Source organism: Prinia subflava, chromosome 2, assembly GCF_021018805.1.
Source record: "Prinia subflava isolate CZ2003 ecotype Zambia chromosome 2, Cam_Psub_1.2, whole genome shotgun sequence".
Taxonomy (NCBI): Eukaryota; Metazoa; Chordata; class Aves; order Passeriformes; family Cisticolidae; genus Prinia; species Prinia subflava.
This window is the reverse complement of record NC_086248.1, coordinates 86,133,666-86,156,786: the sequence shown is the minus strand read 5'-3', so window position 1 is coordinate 86,156,786 and position 23,121 is coordinate 86,133,666. Positions and strand designations below refer to the sequence as shown.

The 23,121-nt window shown below is 36.6% G+C and overlaps 1 protein-coding gene across 4 annotated transcripts in view; it reads right to left on the bottom strand.

The window, feature by feature from the left end:
- Window positions 1-23,121, bottom strand: part of KIF6 (kinesin family member 6) — a 156,825-nt gene that overhangs the window by 12,707 nt on the left and 120,997 nt on the right. Inside the window, exons 16-19 of one of the 4 annotated variants that reach the window (XM_063390855.1) lie at window positions 17,525-17,575; window positions 2,739-2,820; window positions 1,641-1,776; window positions 52-137 (exon numbers count right to left, since the gene is read on the bottom strand). In XM_063390855.1, the coding sequence (XP_063246925.1) occupies window positions 52-137; window positions 1,641-1,776; window positions 2,739-2,820; window positions 17,525-17,575 (355 nt within the window). Of the gene's footprint in view, window positions 1-51; window positions 138-1,640; window positions 1,779-2,738; window positions 2,821-17,524; window positions 17,576-23,121 lie in introns of those variants that run through there. The other 3 variants (XM_063390858.1, XM_063390856.1, XM_063390857.1) reach the window with 3 other exon arrangements.

Here is a 23,121-nt window from a genome sequence, read left to right as displayed (position 1 = left end):
AAACTGCATTTTTTCCACTGTAAGGAAGGAAGAAAAAAATAAACAATTTACCTGTTAGGTGATAGATGCTGCGAGGATCTGATAAACTGTGGATAAACAGTAGCAGTATTTGGTGAGGTAACCATCTCTGGCTTTTCCTGCCGGGTTTAGATTGAAAAACGAAATAATGTGGATGGCATTTTTATAAAGTGCTTCATATTGACCTACAAATTCCAGCAATAACAAGGTAAGCAATGGCTCATTCAGAAAACACAGAGTCTGAATCACACAGTATTTTCTCCACTTGCACAAATACTTCTGAACAAAGAGAAAAGTATTTAGATTGGTTCAAGTATTTTTAAGCTCAAGTTACAGGTTTTTAATAAGTAACAGCATATATTCACTGATTTCAATTTCTTAGGGAGCTCAGATTTATAGATAGGTCAGGATTTAAGAAATCAATCCCAATTACATTTTCCAGTTTTCTAATCTTCTACTGATGAATCATGAGAGGGTGAATCCTGGAACTTTCCTGTTAAGGGACAGAGAAAAATGTGCTCCAGTGGATTCAAGAATATTACTTGCAGTGCTTTGAAAAGCCAAAATATTTAGACAGGAGGGTGACTAAAATGACTTCTTTGCCACTAATATGGTTAGGGATTTTAACTGGAAAAAGTATTTGGTAATATTAACTTGCTGTTAAGCTACTTAGGTGGCACTGTATGAATAACTAAGCTCCCTATGTTAAGTTCTCTATTTATTTTAGGCTGTTTTTTTAAAAATACAGTTTAAATTTATACTCTTGAGACTTCACCAAACTACAGGCTAAAACTTTCTTTGTACCAACTTTTCCTCAAGGTGTAAATCTTCTCTTCCAGTTAATAATAAATGATATGGGGTGGACAGCACTCAGCATTCTTTTTCACGAGGCTGATGTACGTGGCAGAGCTTTGTTGTGAGTTGCTATGTCACTACTTGCAAGTCATTAAAAATATGTCAGAAGGGGAGCACAAGAAAGCTAGGTTGTTTCAGTAGAGTGTAGGTTTCAGACTGACTGTGTTATGAACTTCTAATACACTGGTTAAAATGACAGCTCTTTAGTTCATTTTTACACAAGTCATTGCATTAGAGCACTCTGCTTAAACACTGGTGGACTTTGGCTAGAGAGTGAGGAAACACACTGTGCTGGGAGCTGCTGACCCTCTGGAATCCTAGGGAAGCTGAAAGGTTACTGAAGTCTTTGTGAGCACAGAAAGCTAAAAAGTAACTATATTTGCTGCAAAAAATATGAAATTATATTTTTTCTGATGAAATCATAGTTTTTCTAGCAGTAAAAAAGATTATTGTTTGCAATCTGATAATGTTCTTTCAGAGCTGTTGGCATTTTGGGCCCATTCTTCTCTGTTTATCAAGTCGTTTGGGAGAACATCAAAACAGAAAATAGAGCAGGAAAAAATGGATTTGTTTGATTTTTTTAGCTTCACACAAGTATAATTCACATTACCTTGGTCCAACTTACCTTGGCATAAGCACAGGCAAACCAGACCCTGATTCCCATCCTTCATACTCCTTTCTATCTGGTCAATTATTTACTTCTTGAAGAAATTATTGAAGATGTTCTATTCACATAAAGATGGAAGAAATACAAAATTACTTCATACCTGGAATTTTTTTGCCTCTTCAGACCACCAGACTTCAAAGTCTTTTTGCAGCTTCATCTTCACTTTTTCCATAAGAAGCTGCAGGTGCTCAATCTCTACCTTCAGCCCTTTGAAGTGACTGTACACTGTTTTATAGCTAATATGAGAAAAAGAAAGTGTATTACAAATTTTTCAACATATATCTGAACAAAGTTTAATCCTACCTAAAACAGCTAGAGATTTTATAAATTATAAAATAATGTATAATAAGCAGATATGCAGAGGACGCAGATGGTAGAAGGAAACATCTCATATTTTATAAAAGCTTCATGGGACAGTAAACACAAGAAATTTATTCCAACAACCTTTTATTTCATAAAGAAGTTAGTGAAATCCAAGTGGGATCAACACTGATCAACAGTTAAAATACAGGTTCAATCAACTATGAAAATTATTTCTTTTGAATTCTCATTAATAAATAACTGGTATCTTGGATTCAGATAGGAGCTGAGACTGTCAGCTAGAAGCTTCATTACCTTCTTGGCTATTAGACACTTGGAGGTTTTCCAGGGGAATGAAAGAGCCAGGAGTTTCCTCAGAGAGTGTGAATAACATAAATACTAGCAAAATACTTCATCCTGATATCCTTGTATCTATTTTTTTATCCTCCTGGCTACAGTGACAGTAGAGCAAGGATCGGTCAACCAATGTGTATTCTGCATATTATTTACACTTAGTGAGTCCTGTATAACCTAAAGGTTTTCCTTAGGCCAAGGAAGACAGGACTTTTCTGAATCAACCCAAAAGGCTCGCAATACATTTGGATTCAAACAACGAGTTGTGAACACTAATCCTCAGGGAGGACATTAAGCTGTTTTTATTTATTTTTAACCTTTAGCTCAAGCATAAATTTTCCTCTCTCATCTCCTGTGGCATCTGACAGACAAACCAACAGCATATACACAAATTTAAAAACTATTAGTGAACCAAAAAGCTGATATTTTTAAAATGTCAGAGAAAACCCTGAGGGTATCTATGTGTGCAGAATTGTAATTGGAATATACTAGCAGTATAATTTATCTTCTGAAGTATGGTAGAAGTCTGAGGCAGAAGTAATACCTTTTTTTTTCTTCTTCAATTTGCATTCGAAGATTCTCTTCTACTGGATCAAATGTTAGTTCTTCAGAGGGATTTGAAACAGCTATGGGATAAATGATCAGATTTAAGCAATAACTATATGGTGTCCAAAGAAGCAACTTCTAATTAGAACAAAAACTAGCTTTTAAGAAGTAGTTAATAAAATGGGGGTCATTAACCATTTCTCTCTTCTGGAAATCCTTCTTTAAATTCCTTATTTAAATCTTACTTAATAGAGAACATAGACAATAACTAGTGATTTGAATCAAATTGCTTATAATTGGGTTTTTTTCATCATTAAAGACTGAAACATTAATTATAGATATAAATAAAAGCAAGTTAAACATTCATATTTGGCATAAAACACTATCAAATGCATTCAAATGCATGCACTTTTTGCAATGGCTTTGGCAACAAAAACAAGACTTGAAGCTGTTGCAAAAAGAAGAGACAGCAGTAGCTCTTGAAAGAGAGATTAACTTTGGAAAACAATAAATTCACATAATTAGTATAAATAAGGAAAATATCCTGAAATTGTGTGAGAAAAATTTCAAGGCAAAGGAGAGCTAAGGAAGAGTAGCCTAAGCTAGCCTAAGAAAGCAGCTTATGATTTCATGCCCTGTAACAGAGCTAGTTAACATGCAATACACAATATGCTTATTCTGAGAGATGGTAAAACAGTCTTTCCATCATGGTTTATATGTTCACTGGTGAAAGGAAATGTAAAGTTACCTACTAATGTTACAACAATTTCTGTTTCTGAGATGAATGAGAAGAGTTTTAGGTTCCCAAGAAAACATTTTTGACCTTTTTAACTCAAAGAAAAATGAAAAAAACCAAAATATTTGGTGTACAATACATGCAGGTTTCCACCCCAGCTCTTATTTCTGCCCAAGAAAATAAATTCTACGTCAGTCTGTCACAAGGCCCGAGGACTGCACCCTCTCTTCAACGAGAGGAATTCTGTCTGGAACAGGAGGGCAGCAGTGACCTCTCTCTGCCTGTCAGCACACCAGCTGAAACCATTAATCTTTTGTAGTAGCACCCTATATCTTAATACAGATGAAATTGAAAAGCATTTTATTTCATTACTTAGCTCAAGCATAACTATTGCTAATATAATATAGACAGTCAAGGTGGACAAAGCCCACACACAAGTCTCATTTCATACATTGAAAGGCCTTGCTGCATGTGATTACAAAGAAGGGTAGGGTGAAGACATTTGTGGTGGGGAGGGTACCCTTAAAAGATAAAAATACAAACTGCTTGAAATGTTAAAGAGAACAAACAGGACAGGAGGCGGAGGAGATGCTACAACAGTGACATTGTATAACAAGTTATATCTGAACATAACAGATATTAAAAAGGTCATCATAGCTGTGCCAGAACCTTTAAGGAAAGGAGAAAACCTTTCCACAATTACAAGGGATGAGGATTTTCTGATTTGTCACATTTTATCCCCAAGAGAAGGCATAATGTGGGAAAGCACTGAGCTACAGATGGAACCTGTGGGGAGACACTCACTACAGACCTCCTGAGGCTTCATGCTTCTCTGAACTTCATGAACACACAGCAGCCAGGCTTGAGGGAAATGTGCTCTTGTGGAACAAACTGAAATGATTTAGGGAGTTACTGGCTCCCAAGTGAGCCATGCTCACAGACCATGTGAGAATCCTTATTAAGTTTCCATGAATATTCCAGCGAGACCTAGGGTGAGCCAATTGCAGGTTAAAGGGGACTCTCCTGAGCACACTGAAGAGCATTTGTCCTCTTTGCACAATCTGTGACTGTGTCTGAGTTCAGAAGGCAGCAGCTCTAGCCCCTTATAAAGAACGGAAATAATATAGGTTGGAAGAAAGTAACATCTTAAAATGATAATGTTGTTTCTGAGGTGAGGACTTCCCTACATGAAAACATCACCAAATTCTGCTGGTTATTACCGAGTGATACAAGCCAGAGTATAGCTTGCCTTCCTTGGTTTATTAGGACATCTAGTACTTGGAAAAGTATTTTTATATTAGCTTTGAAAGGTCAGCCAAACTTAGGTAAAATTTTGTCGCTTGTATATAAAAACTGCAAAAGAATGGGTGTTTTTCTGCTGATTACATGCTGCAGAAGGAATTATTTAGTTGCATGTTACCTTCAGAAATAATAATAAAGCCATTTGTATGAGATGAAGCCTTTATCATAAAAAGGGTGCAGCATCTTCACCCATGAATACAAGTGTGCCCATTATCCCTAGCTGGTGATGAAAGGCAGAAGCACAGCTGCAGACAAGGTGAGCAGCACAGTTTTGTGAATGGAAAGAGGTGAGTACACTGCAAGCCGGTGTGGCCCCAGCAGAGATACAGCATCAGATAAATGGCTAAAACTCACAAATCCCTGTGCACATCACTGAGCTTGGGTCACAAGTGCAGAAGAGATCTGATCACATTATCAGGTGAAGTCCAGCCGTAAGTCAAGTCCAGGGCATGCCTGCCAGGGCATTGCTTTGTAAGTTCTCCAGTGTCTTTTCTCAAGCTGCTGCAATGTCCATTTCATTTCCTGCTCATAGCAGCAATGTGTTTGTGAACTGAATAACATTCTGCTCTAAAGACTAGACCTTTGGAATACAACTACTCTATTATATACAAAGGATCATGGCTCTTTCCTGAGGTTCCAAGCAAAAAGACATCTAAGGTCTAGTGGGCTGTATTTCAACACTTATGTTTCCTGCTACTTCTGCCTTCTCCTCATTCCCTGCTACTTCTATTCTCCCCTCTCCTCCTCTTTACCTTTCCTGATGAATCCCTGCAGTGGCCTCTTTCTGCCCTCGGGCTTCTGCTGCCTCACACCCATCTCGTCTTAACAGTCCAGGTAATTTCAGCTACAGCTGAAGAAAGGAAGCTAAGGCAGAGGTTACTGGCTCACTGTATCTCATGTCTAATGTTAGCATTCTTCAGTATATATGCTCAGTCATTTTAAAATAATGTTAGAGGGACACTGAATGAATAGACTAAAACATAAGAAGCATAACATTTACTCACAAATTTAATCTAGACACCTAAGAAAAAAAAAGCTTTCTTTTGGCTATAGGTTTTTTTTTCACCTAAAGAGTTTCTTTTTATTGTATATATCTGCCTTCCTATGCAGAAACAGAAAATATACATTAACCACACCTATACAAAGTACATGTAGATTACGAAGCACTGAAAAATCATGACATCAGCTTTTGCACACACACATGAAAAAAACTGCAAGACATCAAAAGATGTAGTAGAGATGCTACTGCTAAAATATTAACTGTAAGATATCATTTCTACAAAGGCACAGAACACAAAGTAGTATCTGCTTTGTTTGGTCAGGGTTGACTTTTAATTCAGTGACTGACAGTTTGTCATATGAAACTCAGCTGTGCAGTTTTGCTCTGTGCTTTTAGTGCATCAGCTGAGATGATTTCATTCAGTTGGAGTGTAATACCACATGCACTTTTCGTGCCCCAGTAACTTCTCCTGGGCAACGAATGCAGTTGCTGCAATTTAATCCTGGATAATGCAGCCCCAGGTTTCGGGGGTGTGGGGAGGTATGACATGCATGTTTAGGAAAACATTGACTCTGTGTATACTAGGGGTTTCTGCTGGCATCCAGTTCTGCACAACAGAACTATTTTGGCAGCAGTCAGCAGTGTACTGATAAGGAGTATTAGTTTCTTTACATTAACACAACTGCACAGAGAGCTGAGTGATAAAAATTATGAATCCTAAGTTGTGAAGACTTTTTAAAGAATACTGAATGACAAAATGTAAAGAAGAGAATGACAATGCTACACTGCGTAGGGAAATAGCTAGCAAATTTTGTGCTTACTTTCAGGATAACTGTTTTTGGTTCATCTTTATATACAACTCATTTGGTGAAGAGCACAGAATACAATTGATGCTAGCTGCTTGCATAGAGATGAAGGTGAGCTATACATGAGTTGACAGTTCCTATGATAAAGTTTTGCAATTTTTCGTCCTTTTTTTCCCTAGAAAGAAGATTGTAAGAGGCATATTAAGAGATAATTATTTTATTCTAATGAAAAGGCCAATTTTGGAGTACAAGAAGTGGTAAATTTTACAACACATTCCACATGATCAAATCACACAGTACCAGAGAGAAATTGTAGCACCTGCTAACTGGATCACTATTTCAAAACCATGTGGAAAGCATGGATGAAACACACTATTTCTAGAATGATACCAAGTGTTATCACCATTGTGTAGTACAAGCTGGCAACAACCTGAAATACTCTGGCAGGTTCTTGTCTACAGCCAGAAAATTTTGCAAGAAACTCTCTGTGACCCTGAACTTTATACTCTCAGGGTTGCTCATATATTTCTCAACGTGAGTGTATCCTGGAAGTCAAACTCCTAGGGATTTATTGTCTTATGCCTCAAATAACTTTGTGCCCTGCCCTTCAGCTGTACTTTTGCAGTAAAATATTTTCATTTTTTTCACTGGATAGTCTTGTGTTTATCTGCTTAAATTTATAGTCACTTGAAGTAACCAAATTTAGAACTGACTTTAGTGTCCCATTAATATATTTACTGCATTATTTATCAGCTATGCAGCTTTTGGCAAACTCAAGCAGTAGTGCTTTCTAACAGGAGCAAAAGTTGTAAACTTTTTTTTTTCTTTTTAAGAACTACACATCTATCATTGTTCAGGATCATTTTACAAGTAATTATCCTCTTTTTCTTTATGTTTTCCTGAGGCCATATCAGCCTATGTTTGTCACTGGGCACCATGTGTGTACCTTATGCAAAAGCAAAGACAAGTTAGCACAATGTAACTCAGGAGAAGATGAAAATATCCTAAAGTCTGGGTGAGTTTATATTGTGGGTTTTAGAGCAACTTACTTTACCTTAATGCAATAGAATTTTAAAATTTTCAGCCAGTTTGTCATAGAATACATGGAAACACACTGCCCTATTTTCAGCATTTTACAACTTAATGGATGTGCAAAGAATTAAGGATGTGTATATTTTGTTAATTTTGATTTTTATTTTAATCACTGAATTTAGTAAAAGGGTCCATTGGTATACTGCTTTTTTATTTTAGTTAGTTAGTTAGTTAGTTTGTTTGTTTGTTTTTGTAACATTGCATTGCTTATTGTTTTTCTGGCTTAATACTGGCTCAAACTAACTAACTTCCAATGCACACCTGGAAAGCAGAGCTATTTTTCCCATCTCAGTGAGCTGTTTTTTCTAAATACAGAGTCACACCTCAATTCCCTCAATTTTTTCTTTGAAACTAGTCATCTATATTTTTCTTCCTGAAAATACATGGCATACAAAACAGAAGACATTACCCTCATGTCAGCTGCACTTAAGCATGCAAGTTTGTGAAACCATCATGGCTAAAAATTTTCTGTTGCTTTCCAAATATACAATTAAAATATACTGGGGAAAAAAAGCCCAAACCAACAAAGTAGCTTCAAGTTTAATATGTTCCATACATACCAGTTAATCTAGTGGAACTGTAACAGCTGGGTCATAGCCAGGAACCCCCTACCAACTCAGATTCTTGCCTACACTTAATAAATAATTTCTACCATTTGATTGCATGAAATTCCTCTTGCATAATTTATCTTGTTCATAATATTAGATAAAATCATACCTGATATGTTTGAATGATCTTTCTCTGCACTCCCAAGAAATGGTGTGATTTGTCATCCATAAGCTTTGAGGTTTTGTATACTTTAATTTCTATAAAATGCAAGAGCTTTCATGGAAAAAAAAAATCTCTTTTCTAAGCTTTGTCATGAGACATTAGGAATACCTCACCACCAATATCCAGACTAAAGTTCAATAAGCACCACAATTTTTTTTAAAGTAATGGCTAGTCAGGAGAAGGATTTGACTAAGAATAATATAGCATAACTTTCCTAAGAATAGGACATGCCTAAGGATGCTAAAGGTGCAGTCACATTGCGTGTCACAGATTACTGTGCATGAACAACATCCACAGGCATGGGCAGCAAAATCAGTGCTTGCAGATCACATTTAGGAAAGTGATGCACATAGCAACTGTGGGATTAATTCAATAGTCCTAGGATTTTTGAAGAATAAAGGTTGTTTTACCTGCATTCTGCACAGAACTGTCTGCGGTTGTCAGTACAAATGCTTATGACAATGCACAGAAGCATTTATTCTGGACCCTAAATTTATAGAAATGTCATTTGAAAGAATATTAAGGAAAAATAAGCATACATGATTATCTCTAACTAGTTCTGTTTCAGCTGTGTATAGGTATAGATGGGCCATGAAACTGATGTTTAACTTCAAGTTAGACAATAAATGAGGTTTTGACCTTGATTCAAGAAGTGAATACTAACCAAACAAATGTATATGGCTGTAGCAGTCTGAACAATTTTGATCTTTCTGCTACTTTCATCTGCAAGAGAGTAGAGGAAATGGAAAGCACAAAGGAAAGACACATCATTGTTGGTGAAATCAATATATTATGAGCATGAGGTTGCACTATAAATTATTTAGTTTAACTCTTGTCTCAAATAAGACAAAAGGTGTTGGGCTGAAGCTCTTCTATCACGGATCTGATTATTTTTCTAAGCAAATAGCAGAGAGATGTGCTAAGACCTCACGTCAGTTAATTGTAGAATAAAGACAAAAGTACTACAGAAAGTTTAGTTTCCACTCTCCAGCATAGCTACTCCACTGGTCCTCTAAAACATTTTCCTAAATGCTTTTTTAAATGTTGGTATGATATATGAGTTTTCCAGAAAATTTCTGAAACTACAACTATAGGATTTCATATCAACAGGAATGTCACTCTTTGATTCATTTTGGTGTTGTTCAGTGTTATGGCACAGGTATTAGATTGCCCACGTGCATTAGTTGCCCATGTGCAACTTGGGCAGTTGTAGGGACCAGATTATGGTTTTGGAACCCCTATCCCTGCTGGCCATACTCATATCCCATATGGAGTGCCACACTTTTGGTGGTTGTCCCATGCACATACCTCTCAGAGTTGCTGTTCCCTGAGATTCTCCTTGGGGTTGCTGTTCCCCGAGGTATGTAGGGTTTTCAAGCTTTTCTTGCCTGAAAAGTCCAGTACCAGAGCCAGAGAAGACAAACAGTCTGCCAGTGCATGTTTCCAAGGTTCTTCATTCTTTCATTGTCTCTTTGTTCTTTCTCAGCTCTGCAAGGCATCCCCAGCAGAGCAGGACACACAGCAGACTGGGTGGATCAGAGAGTCCTGGACCTTTTGTACCATTTCCCTGGTGCAACCACTATCCACAACATACTTTTTATTTACAGAATCTTACCAACACTTACTGCCTAAGTTAACATGTCATTTCTACTCTAAACCAATCCTTGTAATACAACTCAGCAGAAAATGGGGGAAAAGAACAAGAACAAGGAGGACAGGACCATTCCCCAATTCCTCCACCTTGCCTCTTCAAACCCATATACTAAAAATCCTAGATTCTACATTCACACTCTGTGATAAACTAACTATTACTTATTTCGAATTCTCTCGGCTTGTGATTCTTCATACAATGTGGGCATTCTCTCCCATGGCCAGGGATCAGAGGCAGTGTCCTCCTGGGCTCTGTGTGAGGCTGGCTGGCCCCCTTGTACAGATCCCAGACCCCCCTGCCAGGTCTCCAAACCCTTCAGGATGGCCAGAGGGATGTCCTGGACTCCGACACATACCTGCTGGCTGCAGAACAGCTGTCTGTAGTGTGCTACCAGCTCAAGAAGGTACAAGAAATACAAGAGATATTTAGGGAATTCTCATAACTCAGTTCTTTCCTATGACCTGTGAAGGAAGGGACACTAAGCTTGATGTTCTGGTAGCTGTTGGCTGAATTACACTGTACTGTATACTGGGAAGAGACAATTATGACATGTCCAGAAACAATTACAACTTAACCACAAGATTCTTATCAGGAGAAGTTATATCTAACCTCTGCACATTTGTTGGATATTATTAGCTACTTGTTCCAAGTAATTATTTATTTTGATCTCAAACATGCAAACATTTTTCAGCAAAGAAGGAATGAATTCATTTCCTTTAGCTATTTCAGCAAAAAAATAAAATGGCACAAGTTTTTTACCAGAACTGCAGGTTGATCTGAAATGCTGGATATCACACTTGCATGCTATTTCTCATTCTCCTTGTCCTGTCCTTTATATAATCAGCTACACAGAAATTTCTACTCTAGGTCTACCTTTGAAAAACTCACAGAAAGACAGGTGTGAAAGAGCTTCATTTGTTGGTTACAGTTCATTAGACCACAGAATTTTTTATTACAGAGAACTTTCATGGAGGAAACCTTGACTGAAACAAAACTAGTCAAGCTGCCCAACACATTCACTGAACATAGCCAGAAGAAAGGAACTTATAGCACCTTTAACTCCATATTATTCTTAGTTAAACTTTCTACCAGCTTTTTAGAGCCAAAAGAGAGAGGTACTCAAAGATATAAATAAGTAAATGCAAACAAGCTTAGGCCTAGAATCTGTAGTCTGTGTGCATAGAACCAGATTTAATTTTTGTTCACTCCACTATATTTTAGAATCACAGAGTGATTCTGGTTGGAAGAGACCTTGGAAGTCTGTGTGGTTCAAACTTCAAACTGCTCAAGGTTGGGTGAAACCTGAACCAGATTATGTCCAGGCATATTGTGAAAACTCTATGTACAGAGATCCTGCAAACTTCTTTGATGACTTTTTCAATGTGTAACTACCCTCACAGAATCTTAATATTTTAATAGACCAAACTAGAGAATTGAAAGCTTAATCTCCATATTCTGTCTTGTTAGACACCGAAGGAGTTTCTAAATAATAATACAACTCTCACTGAACTTTTCATTATTTCAGAAGAAATACTTTCTAGAAGAAAGCTTACAGAGATTGCAAGCTGTTCCAACACTAAAACACCAAAGTCAGTGTCAGTAAAGCTGAGTACTGGGTAGCTGTGCTACAAGATCATGATTTCTAATACAAATGTCACTTGATCCAAAAATGTCTTTGCTCTTTTCTGAGGACCCTATCAGATTTTAGTGGGTCACATGGGAAGTTTAATAGGAGTACATAAGTAATCTCAGAACTTTCTTTGACAGTTCAGGAGGACATATTTGCAAAGACTTCCAGTAAATTATCAGTATTCTCTTTCTTTATGACAGACTGAAAGACTCATGCTCGCCTCTAGAATTTAACACTGGACGTAGTAAATCCTGCTAAAAAAACTAATAGAAAAAATACAGCAAAAAATAATACTACAAAACACCCTAGAAGGACTGGAGAGAAACCTGTGGAAAGAAAGGTCTGTGTGAGATTGAGGCTTGAAGGGACAGGTGTAAGAAGTGTCTTCTTATTAGAACATACTCCTACAGTTTTAAACTTAATTCCTATGCAATGCTGGGAAAATCCCAAAATGTATTACCTAAGAAGAAACCTCAAACACTGTGGCAAGGCAAGGGCATCACTGCAGCTTTGAATCCATGGCTTTTTTCCTGTTTTTGATCATCTTTACAGAAGAACATGGTAGATACAAAAATAAAAAAAAACTCTTCAAGAGTTTGTCGTTTCAGCCATAAACTATGCTGACTTGAAGCACAAACCAGCATGTAAAACCAAGACAGTAAGTTTGTTATGGTGTGTAGCTTCACAGTTACCAAAGGATAAAGTCTAACAACTTGTAATGTCCAAACAACAACTTATATATGTTTTCAAAATAAATTGTCCCTAACTGTTGCAAGAATTTGATTAAAAACTGATTTGGTAAATATTTCTAAAAATACCTAATATGTTAAAATAATTGTACAAAGCAAATTCAAAAGTACCTGTGTCTTTGGCAGAGTAATACCCTTAAAAAGGCAAAGAGGTACTGGTTTTGAATTTTCATCCAGTTGTGCTATTAATACCTTTGTCTTAGCAATGATGAAAAATAAACGTCCCTTTTAGCAAGCACAATTTTACCAGTTTTCTGTCACTCAGAATTCTTATTTTCTTTGAAATAGATTAAAGAAATTAAACCTATCCCTAAAGAAAATGGCCTTGATGCCACTAGAGGTCATCCTAGGAAAGAAAATCAGTGCACTGCATGCACAAGAGCTTGTACAAAAACACCACTGCTGCTTGACATTTCAAGCACAAATGCACAGAAGGACCTAACACACAGAAACATTGTGGATATCAAAATTTTTGAATTCTTCTTCTTTTTGAAGAGAAATCTTTCCCTTATTCCGAGGCTTATTTACTGTGGATAAACTTACTGCACTGCTCTTTAGCATATTTTAGCCCTTGGATGCCTAGTAGTACTGGGGACATTTGCCCTATCTCTTGCACAAAAAATCCTAACAACCAACCAACCAAAGAGACCAGCCAAAAAAACCCTCCTTGAAATTATGGACTTCAGATTATTTCTCTTGTCTAAGTGCTTTATTTAACCCATACATAAGATATCCTTTTTCATCACCAAGAATGACTTGGTCCTAAAACAGGCCATCTATTATTCTCCATGGACTGCATGGATTTGTGTGGGAAAACACAAACTGCCAGTTTCCTCAGCTTCTGTCATTTTGTGATTGAAAACACTCATGTCTCTTCATTTCAAAATATTATTACAGATCAAGACTCTTCTGCTTCATATGAAAAAAGTTAAATGTCATCTCAGTTACAAGATGCAAAGCAGTGAAAGAAACCAAGCTCATTTTATTTAAATATGGATTTATTTAAAGAACAGATTAACTCTGATGCAAACCAGCAGTTTGGAAGCGCTATGTGCTTTCCATCCACACAGATCACAGCAGATGAGTTGAAGACAGTCATAATTACTGGACTAATTAATGTTATATATGTCTGGAAGAGGCCGCAATGATTACAGAGAGGACTCCTGTACACTTCCTGAACATACCTTATATCCAGAGCAGGTGCAAATCATGGTGGATCAGCATTTCTAGTGGCATGAGCCACTTTGGAAGGGTTCAATGACAGGCTGGATAGAACTCTGAGCAATGTGATGTACGGAAAAAATTTCCTATCCCATGGCTGGAGGATGATCCTTAAACCTCCTTTCCAACCCAAATCATTCTGTGATTCTGGGATCTGACACTCTGGACAACTGGGAGCAGCAGTTCCCCTTTGTAACTCTTCTAATATGCAGAAATGTGTCAGCCAACATATTTGCACCCCAGTATCCAATATGTGGTACTGGGAGCATCACAAGCATTGGAGGAATCATTGCTTGAAATCCTTTCCTAAGACTGGCTGGAATACTCCTGCAGGAATACTCTGCTGCATTTGTTATACAACATTGTTGTACTCTGTGCTGATCATTTTCATTCACTTCTAGACAAGGAAGGGTGAGTGTGCAGAATAAAATATGCTATAAAGAAACACACAGCAAAGAATGAAAAAAGGCGTAGACTGATACTAACGTCTTTAGAACAGGTATCTAGCTTTGAAAATGGAGGAAAAGATGGTACAGATAAAGCTGTAAAGGGAAGAAAGATAAGCAGAAATTTCCTTATATTTGCTTAAATCCAAATATATGCTACAAATCTCAATATAAAAATAACTTGCCAAAATCTTTGCTCGCAGGCATTTGCCACACTAAATCAAATGCTGGTATGTATTTTCAGGGATTGAAATATAGCTGTTGTTTCTGATTCACCTCATCATTTAATTTTTTATGAGGAATCAGCTTTTTGAAGAGAATTTTGCTTAAAACAGACCTTGAGAACAGCTCTTTGAATAACATCTGAAATACAGAATCTTATTTCTAAAATTCAAGTTACCAAACCTAGAAAAACAAGTGAGTTTTTTGTTTGGTTTGATTGCACTTTTTTAGTAAAATAATGATAAAACTGTGCCTTAATACTGAAATCTGTACAAGGGACTCAAGTTCCTTACAAAGAACTTGTCCTTTTTTATTTTTTTTCAAGTAGCTTTACAAAGACAGCAGAGTTGGACAGTAATTTACTCTTAACAAACCTCCTTAGAAGCAAAAAGGTTTTCCCATCAGGCTCTGCATTTTATAGAAAAACTACTTTAAAAAGCAATAAGATAATGTTTCACTAGAATCAAATAAAACACTAACCTTTCTTCTACAACACTACAAACCCCAGGGTGTTTTCTTTCTCTTCCTTCCTCCCATCTTTTCCACCCAGAAGCATGTTTGTGACTCAGTGTTTTTGCTGTCAGTACTTAAGCAGTGTGCACATTATTTCATTCTAAATACTCCCGAAGTGCATTTAGGCATGCAAAGGAACTTTAAATCCTGCCTAAAAATGCAGTCAAGTGTGTTACTCTGAAAGATCTTCATAAAGATAATTAAAATAATTTATTTGCGTGGTAAGGTTTGTTTTTTTTTTGCAGTTAATAAAGATGACAGGCACACTGAGATGAATCCTTGCAAATTTACATAAAGTATTCAATGTTTCTGGTAGTGTACTGACAAATTTTGAGCATCCTTTGTCTGTGATGATACCTCCCATCTATTTGTGTCCTTTTTTAACTCCCAGCATATGGTGTTTTAAAAGACACAGCTAGGAACAATGGGCTAAGTAATGGTGTTTTCCTTCAAAAAGAAATCTACATCTTAAGCACAGCCATAAGGGAAACAGACCTACACTCTTTAAAATCTGACTAGAATAGTATCTTGAAGAGTTTTAACCATAAAATGCTTTATGTTAATAGGAAGGGAAAAAAAAGGCAGCTGGAAGATGTTAACTTGGTTTCTAGTTGAAACAATGGTGTGTTTTATTTAATGTTGGGATTTCAACAGACCCTTAATTAGACTTCTGACCACGTGGTTTTCATTTAAAAATATCTTGATGACATTCTGACCATCAAGAAGTTCCTGGGAGACTTGGCACCTGTTACTCTTTGAAAACATTCATCCACAAAGGCAGGCAGGCAAACAATACTCCTTAACTCAGAGAATAAATATTAACTCTAAATATCTAGAGTATTTAAAATAATAATGTAAATACTAGAAAATAACTTTGTGGGGTCCAGACTTAGTGAGAGTAATGCTCCAAACAAAAAGGGAGAAACACATGGGTTACCTGGTATCAGGCAAAATACTAATATAATATTCTCACTGTGAAGGTACAGCTGGTAAACTCACTACTGTGGTATTTCCTAAGGATATGAAAAATTATACTTATGTATGTTGTGAAAAACAGCTTAGTTATTGAAAACAGCATTTGAAACACAGTTTTTCTACGTAGTAAAAAGTCAGTGTACAAGACCAGATATTATCATTCTGATTGAAACACTCATTCAGAATATATTAGTTCATTTTTCAAAACATTGAATAAGGAATTCTCATAAACAGCACTGCTATGATTCATCTTGATGTAACTTGCAAGAGTGTTAAAAAAATTACTAAGTAGATGGTATTCAAACTTGGAATGAATTAAAGAAAAAATTCTATGTTATTCTGAAGATAACACCTTTAAATTGAACTTCAGAGGAGAAAGAGGAGGACAGAGAAGGGGAAGACTTGCACAGGACTTCGAGCAATCATCTAGACCTCTTCAGGGCTGACCAAAAGTGAAAGCATATTACTATTAAACTAGGGTGTTTAATTACTTTTTAAACAGTCCGGTATGGGACATTGATCACCTGTCAAGGAAGCCTGTTCTTAGTAAATCATCTTTTCCTCATATCACATCTGAACTCCCCCGATGCAGCTTTGAACCTTTCACACATGTCCTGTCACTGGATAACAGGAAGAAGAGATCAACCATTCTTTCACGTACCCTTCTCATCCTGATAAAAATCAACTGAGTTTGATTCCTGGGCTTTATTGACATAGACAAAATTATTTTTAATGTTGATTTTTAAATCAAAATAAAAAATGATAAAGTTATGAAACAATAACATCATCACCAAAGCTTGAGATGCATGGGCAGATTAGAAAGAGAAAGAGTTTTGTTATTCTGAAATAACTTACTTGCCTGACTTTTGCAAGAAAAGATAGTCCTCAAATTTTCTATTAAGTGACAAATGTTCTCTATGTTATGTATACATAGAAATACACGTATCAGCTGCAATCTAGTCTGAGTTGGTGCCATCTTTTATGTGAAATAGCTCCATGAAGGCACATTTTGTAATTCTTGTAAATCTAAATGAAGGGGGAGACCTAAACTGTTCACCCCAGAGGTTTTCTGCCAAATTTTGGCTGAAGTTTAATCTCCCCAAAGTGGAATTCTCTTATGAACACTTCTAGGCCATTTCAGTACAAAGTCAGAGGAGTCAGCTTAAAGCATCTTAAACCGAATTTGGATGACTTTACACTTTTGTAAACAACTTACACAGACAATTTTACAGCTGTGTCAACAGAAACTGCAAGAAATAGCTTCTCAACTTCAATAACTAGATGTGAGAGAAATGAACTGTATGTGCCTTCAGTCACCCTTGGAATGAGAAAATTTAAAAAGAATGTTAGATTGTGACAACATGGCTACTAGCTCAGCCTCAGGACAAATCAATGTCTGTTAACGGGAATTCAGATTAGACTAATCAGAAATCAAACTCCCAAATATGTAAAAATTGTGTATTATTTTTCTCTCCAGATATAAAATCAGATGCCTTTTGTGTCAAATTTCAGGCAAAGTTCACAGAGTCCATGTTCTTTGTGGCATGGACTATTGCAGAAATACTATGGCAAAAAACAGTCATAGAAAATACAACCTGACTCCCAAGCAGATTCAGCCCTGAGAGAGAACTTGGCCCTGTTGTATCCTATCTGAAATGTTGTGCTCTTACCTAGAGCTGCTCTCTGAATCTGCCTCTGGATTATCTTTCCTTTCAGATGGTCTGTAAAAGACACAAAATGCAATAATTAGAATTCAAAATGTCAAAAATCAATTAAGACATTGCCTATTTCCCACCATTTGAAACTTGTCTGCTGCTGGCCAATTTTAAGGGGTTTTTGTGATCCATGGGACACGTTGATGTCTGAGTTCTCTCCTTTTTTCTACTGCAAGTAAACAAGTAGGCATTACGTATACTGAGATTTAACTGTCCAGTAAGAAAGACTGAAAATTAAGCATTTACTTTCTAGCATTTTCACAAGATAATGATCTCCTACTGCTAGATACAAAAGATGTCCAAGTGGGACCAGAGGACATATGGAATTCAGAGTATTTGTTCAAATAGCCTTTAAGATGCTTACAAGATAGCATGTCACTAGTCCACTCCTTTGCCAGTGAAAAACGAATTCCCCCAAATCCATTTTTTCCTCTCTGTCCTGCTCAGTTTTAAATATCCCATGTTTGAGAGCTTCTGCAAGTTCTACTAGTGTCCTGGTTCTAGCTGGGGTTAATTTTTTCAGTAGCTGTGAGGAGACCAAGAGGTTATTCTGTACTACATCATATCTTTGCTGGGGCAGGAGAAAGGGACACTCTTCTCGGGAGAATGGTCGAGTAAACATGGTAGAGGGAGCCATCCTATATTGTTCCATATTGGGGAGCTTTTCCATGTGAATTGTTTCTTTTCCTGGACCCTCTGTCATTAACATTGTGCTGTTACTGTTCATTTTCTTGTCTTATTGCTGTTTCTAGTCAATTGTTCTTATCTCAGCCTGTGATCTTTTTACCTCCAATAATTCTCTCCATCCCACCGCAGCTGGGAAGGAGAGGGGAGAAGGGGGCAGTGAGAGATAGCAGTGTGTGGTTTGGAGAGTCTTGGTGGGGGCAGTGAGTTGGGCACTAACATTCCTAAATTATGGCAACTACTCAACAGGACTCACTGTGTAGATGTCACTGATTTTCAATCAAATATTAACCATTATTCCATTATCTCAACATTCCTAGTTAGACTCCTATGCCCCATAAAACTCACTTTTATCCTTCTTCTATCAGTTTCCTATCTGATCTAAGACAATGGGCCAGTTTCCCAATTATTCCAAACAATATTTAGATTATCACATGAGATGCTTTTATTCAAAGACATTAATGGAACCAATAAAGGAAAAACATAACCCTAAATATGGAATTTCAGAAGTAAATGTATTCTGAAGGGGTGTGGGATTATGCCTCTTGAGTTTTCAAATTAAAACCATTTCTAAGCAGATATTTGTTCATAATATTCTAAGCTGTAAATCTGGATACCAGGGAAAGGAAAAAAATCCATGCTGGATTCACTTTTTTCCCTGCAGACCTATGATTATCTATACCATATTAGCATGCATTTTGAATTAAAAGTATCACTTTGCTTACAAGTGAAGTTTTAGAGAGTAAGCTAATCAGAGGCAAATTAAGTCCTTAAAAGTTGGCAAATGCAAACCAGAGAATATAAAAAGCCATTTAAATTCACAGGTCATGAGAATTAGATTGTTTCATGAGCACAAAAGAACCGTAATAAATCTAATTTCTTTGGAAATTATGAGAATAATTGTTAAGTATTTAGTAGCATTGTAGAAAATACATTATTTGCAATACATTACAGGATAACATTCAAATTTTGTTGTTTTGAATGTTTATAGAAAACAAACAAAAGAAAACACACTACCTACTCTTTGACTATAAAATAGAGTTGTATTTTTCCGCAGAGGAAGTATTAATCTTTTAAATTATTTTTAATTAAACCAATGAATTTTTCTGTAAAATTAGGAAACTGTAATCTGTAAAATTAGGGAAAGCCTACAGCTACTGAGAAACAGGTTAAGTGAAATAGCTAACTTCATCTAACCCTGTTATAAAAACAAATAAATCCTCCATTTCAGCTGCACTAACACTCGACCAAAAATCACATTCAGTTAAATAAGTTGATTCCCGTAACTGTAGAAAAAACACCCTTGATTGCTATTTTTTACTGATAAAACCTGGTTGAATGATCAACATTCATGCTATTTGTGTTTTGAAAGGTCTATAAAGCAACTCAGTTGATTTCCATACTCAATGAAATCTGATTAAACATGCTACTTTTTCCTCAAATTGCTTTTTGCTGTTCTGACTATTTAGATCCTTGTAGTCTATTGCACCATTTCATACAGTATAATGTTACTCATTCAATATTGAGCCATGAGACAGCCATGAAACAATTTGTAGAAATCTTGAAACTCATCTCAATGGATTAACATTAACAAGAAGTGTCTCAGAAACAACCTAAACATTTGGCTTTGTGTAAGAGAACTCTGAGAAACTCTCCTAAGCACTGTGAGCCTCAAAAGGCCACTGCTACTGTCTGAAAAAAATTGGTTTCAGTAGGGAAAACAGGCTTTTCATCAAGAGCTACCTGAAAGTAAGGGTGACATACAGTACTCAATCTTGTCAATAAATAGTGTTATATCTCCTTCTTTAACCTTGCTAGAAACAGATCATCAGCAATCTAAACGTTTTGTGTTTCAACTGGCAATGAGGTCAACCAAAAAAAAGCAGGCCAAACAAATTGATGAAAGATCAAGCAGATAGACAAGAGCTTGCCATCAATACAAATATGTGGAAACACAAAAACATTTTGACAGAGTTTTAAATGATTATAGCCAAGGGGCTTGACTTTCAATTACACAGTGCTTACTCTGAGCACAGCTGGGATAGAAACTACAGAGGCTGCAGAAGCTCTACTTGTATTGTGAGCTTTGTCAGACCATTCAGTAGTATGAAACTGTCCCAAATGTTCCTCTCTCCCTTCATTCTAGCCTTTGTACACTTCTGCTTCATCCATGACATGCATCATGATGTTGCAAGAAAACTTCTATTTGGGAGTTTTGTGAATGAACAAGAAGTTTGAATCAGACCACCTGTAATCAGAGAGGAACCAAAGAAAACTTCTCCATTGACTAGAAAAATAAAACTCCAGCCTTGCCATCTTCTAGCAAAAGAGTTTTCTTTTTCTTCTTTACCCAATTCACATAGTTCAAACTGCCTTTTCAGGGCAGCAAAAACCAAACTTCATTTCCCAGAAAACTTCCTGAAGAGAAACTGAAGTTGTACTATGGCCAAACAGAAGTTCTGATTAGGGGGACATGGTGGTATCATGAGGCACCTGACTATAATTCCATACCAAGACTTAGCCAGCCAGATATGGTTTAATCTTTCAGTTTGTTTTAATCCAGTTTTAAATTTGACAGTTTGTTTAGATTTCATTTGGGAAAAAAATTGTTTTTACTTAGAAGCTCTTATTTTTGACAAACCCTCGAGATCTTCTGTGTATGTTTTTGATTAAAGTAATCTTGTTTTGTTTTCACTATAAATACTTGTGGGGGAGAATGAATGTTTCTGACCTGCTCTACTTTTGTGCCTCCGAGAACACCATTGCCCCAATGCTAGGCTTGAAGTTCATAAGTGACAGAAGTAGGGGATGATTCCAGTACTGTTGCCTGCACAAATCTTCCCATATAAACAAAGGAAGATTTCAGTCTCAAGTACTGCCAGTTCTACAATCTTCATAAACACAAATATATACCAAAAGAAATATGAAGAATCACATTTTCATAAAAAACACCACCATGTCTTCTGATTCCAAGTGTAAAGTTGTGGATGAGGTAGTGCTTAAATGTGGTTTGCAAGAATTGAATTTAAGATGTGGAGAACATCTCTCAACATATGGCTAATTATATTTTCTGAAGTTTCACCAAACAAGATGCTAAAAATAGGTCTATAGCTGATAGCAAATAATTTTTTCCAGCAGAGTCATTCTTCATCTGGAGATAACGGTCCCAATAAAATGTTGACTGCTGCAACTCCACAGGTTTTGGCAAGAAAAGTAGTTTTGTGGAATTTAAGAATTCACTCAGCATGCAGCCAGCTGTCATTAATGCTGTGATAAATCTGTTGGTTTTGGCTTGCATTTCTGGAGACATGTAGGTATGGAAAAGAGATGAGCTGGTAACACAGAACTTCAGCTTTGTGACAGGAGACAAAAGCAAGGACGGAGATAGAGAAGATAAAATGGAATAGAGAAATCTAATTAAGAGTGATGTAAAGCAGAGGAAAGCATCCCATATTGTGACTAAATATGACAGAATACATAATATGGCTGTCCTTTAACTTCTTGTCTTTGCCTTTTTCCAGACTGTTTCAAGATAACTGAAATTATTTTCCAATGTATTACAGACAAGGAATGCTTTGTCTTGAAGCATATGCTTTGAGACAATACAAAAGTGACAATGTTATACTTAAAAAAACCCCCACTGATTTAAAATAGTTTTTTTGTTTTGTTTGGGTTCATGTTACAGGTTTTAAAACTTCTCTTGTGTTTTATTATATGTTCAATATAATAAGGTTTCGAGGACCACTAACTCAAGAATTCACAGGCTAAATCTTTTGTCAATGACTTCTAATCTTTTGGGGTTTTTTAGTATTTTCTATTATTTTACATTTTCTAAGCCTGCATTTATCTTAATACATCCTTTCATCATGGAGATCCTGAAACCTTCACACCTCAAATAGTATTTTTGTACATTTCATTTTCTCAGTTTTAAAATAATTTTTGGTGTTACATAAAATATCTAACAGAACATCCTCTTATGTGTCCAGGGCATCTGATTCCTGGAATTCACCCCAGGGATTTGGGGTCCCTAGTCATGTTACATGGTATTAGATTTTTTTTTTTTTCTTGTTTTTTACACTGCCACACCAGTCAATAGGCTGGGGTTGCACAAGAAGTTGCACTGGAACACAGCTGAGACAGCTGACACCAATGGACCAAAGGGATATTCCACACCATGGGGCATCATGTTTAGTTAAAAAAGGCTAGGGGGAACAAGAATGAAGCAGAAGCATTTGGAGCAATGGTATTTGTCTTCCTAAGTCACTACTAGGAGTGAAGGAACCCTGCCTTCCTGGAGGTGGCTGAACACCTGGCTGTCAATAGGGAGTGAAGGAATTCCTTATTGTGCTTTGCTTTGCTTGTGCCTTGCACACACAGGTTTTGCTTTACCCATTAAACTATCTTTACACCAACCTAAGAGTTTTCTTACTTTTACTTTTCCGATTCTTTCCCCAGTCCCACCACAGAGGGGCAAGCAAGTGGCTGTGTGGTGTGTTTTTGCCAGCTGGGCTTAAACCATGACAGGAAATAAGTGGGGGTTTTGTTTGCAACGCAATACCCCCACATTTGCTGTTTGACTCAGCTACCACTCAACTATGAAGACCAACTCAAGACTCTGGAACTATTAAATCTGATTCATGAAGTTGCATGCATCCACTTAAATCAGATAAGGAATCCTGCTTAATGAACAGAAATTAAAGATGCATATTCAGCAAATAATCACTTAGAGACAAAGAGAGGAGCAATCACATAACTTCCATGAGCCTTGTACAGATATATTTTTAATGAAGCTCGAGGTTAGAGTTGTAACAGCTTACAAAGTATTCCTGAAAATAGAAGACATTGAACCCAAGTGTAGATATTTAAAT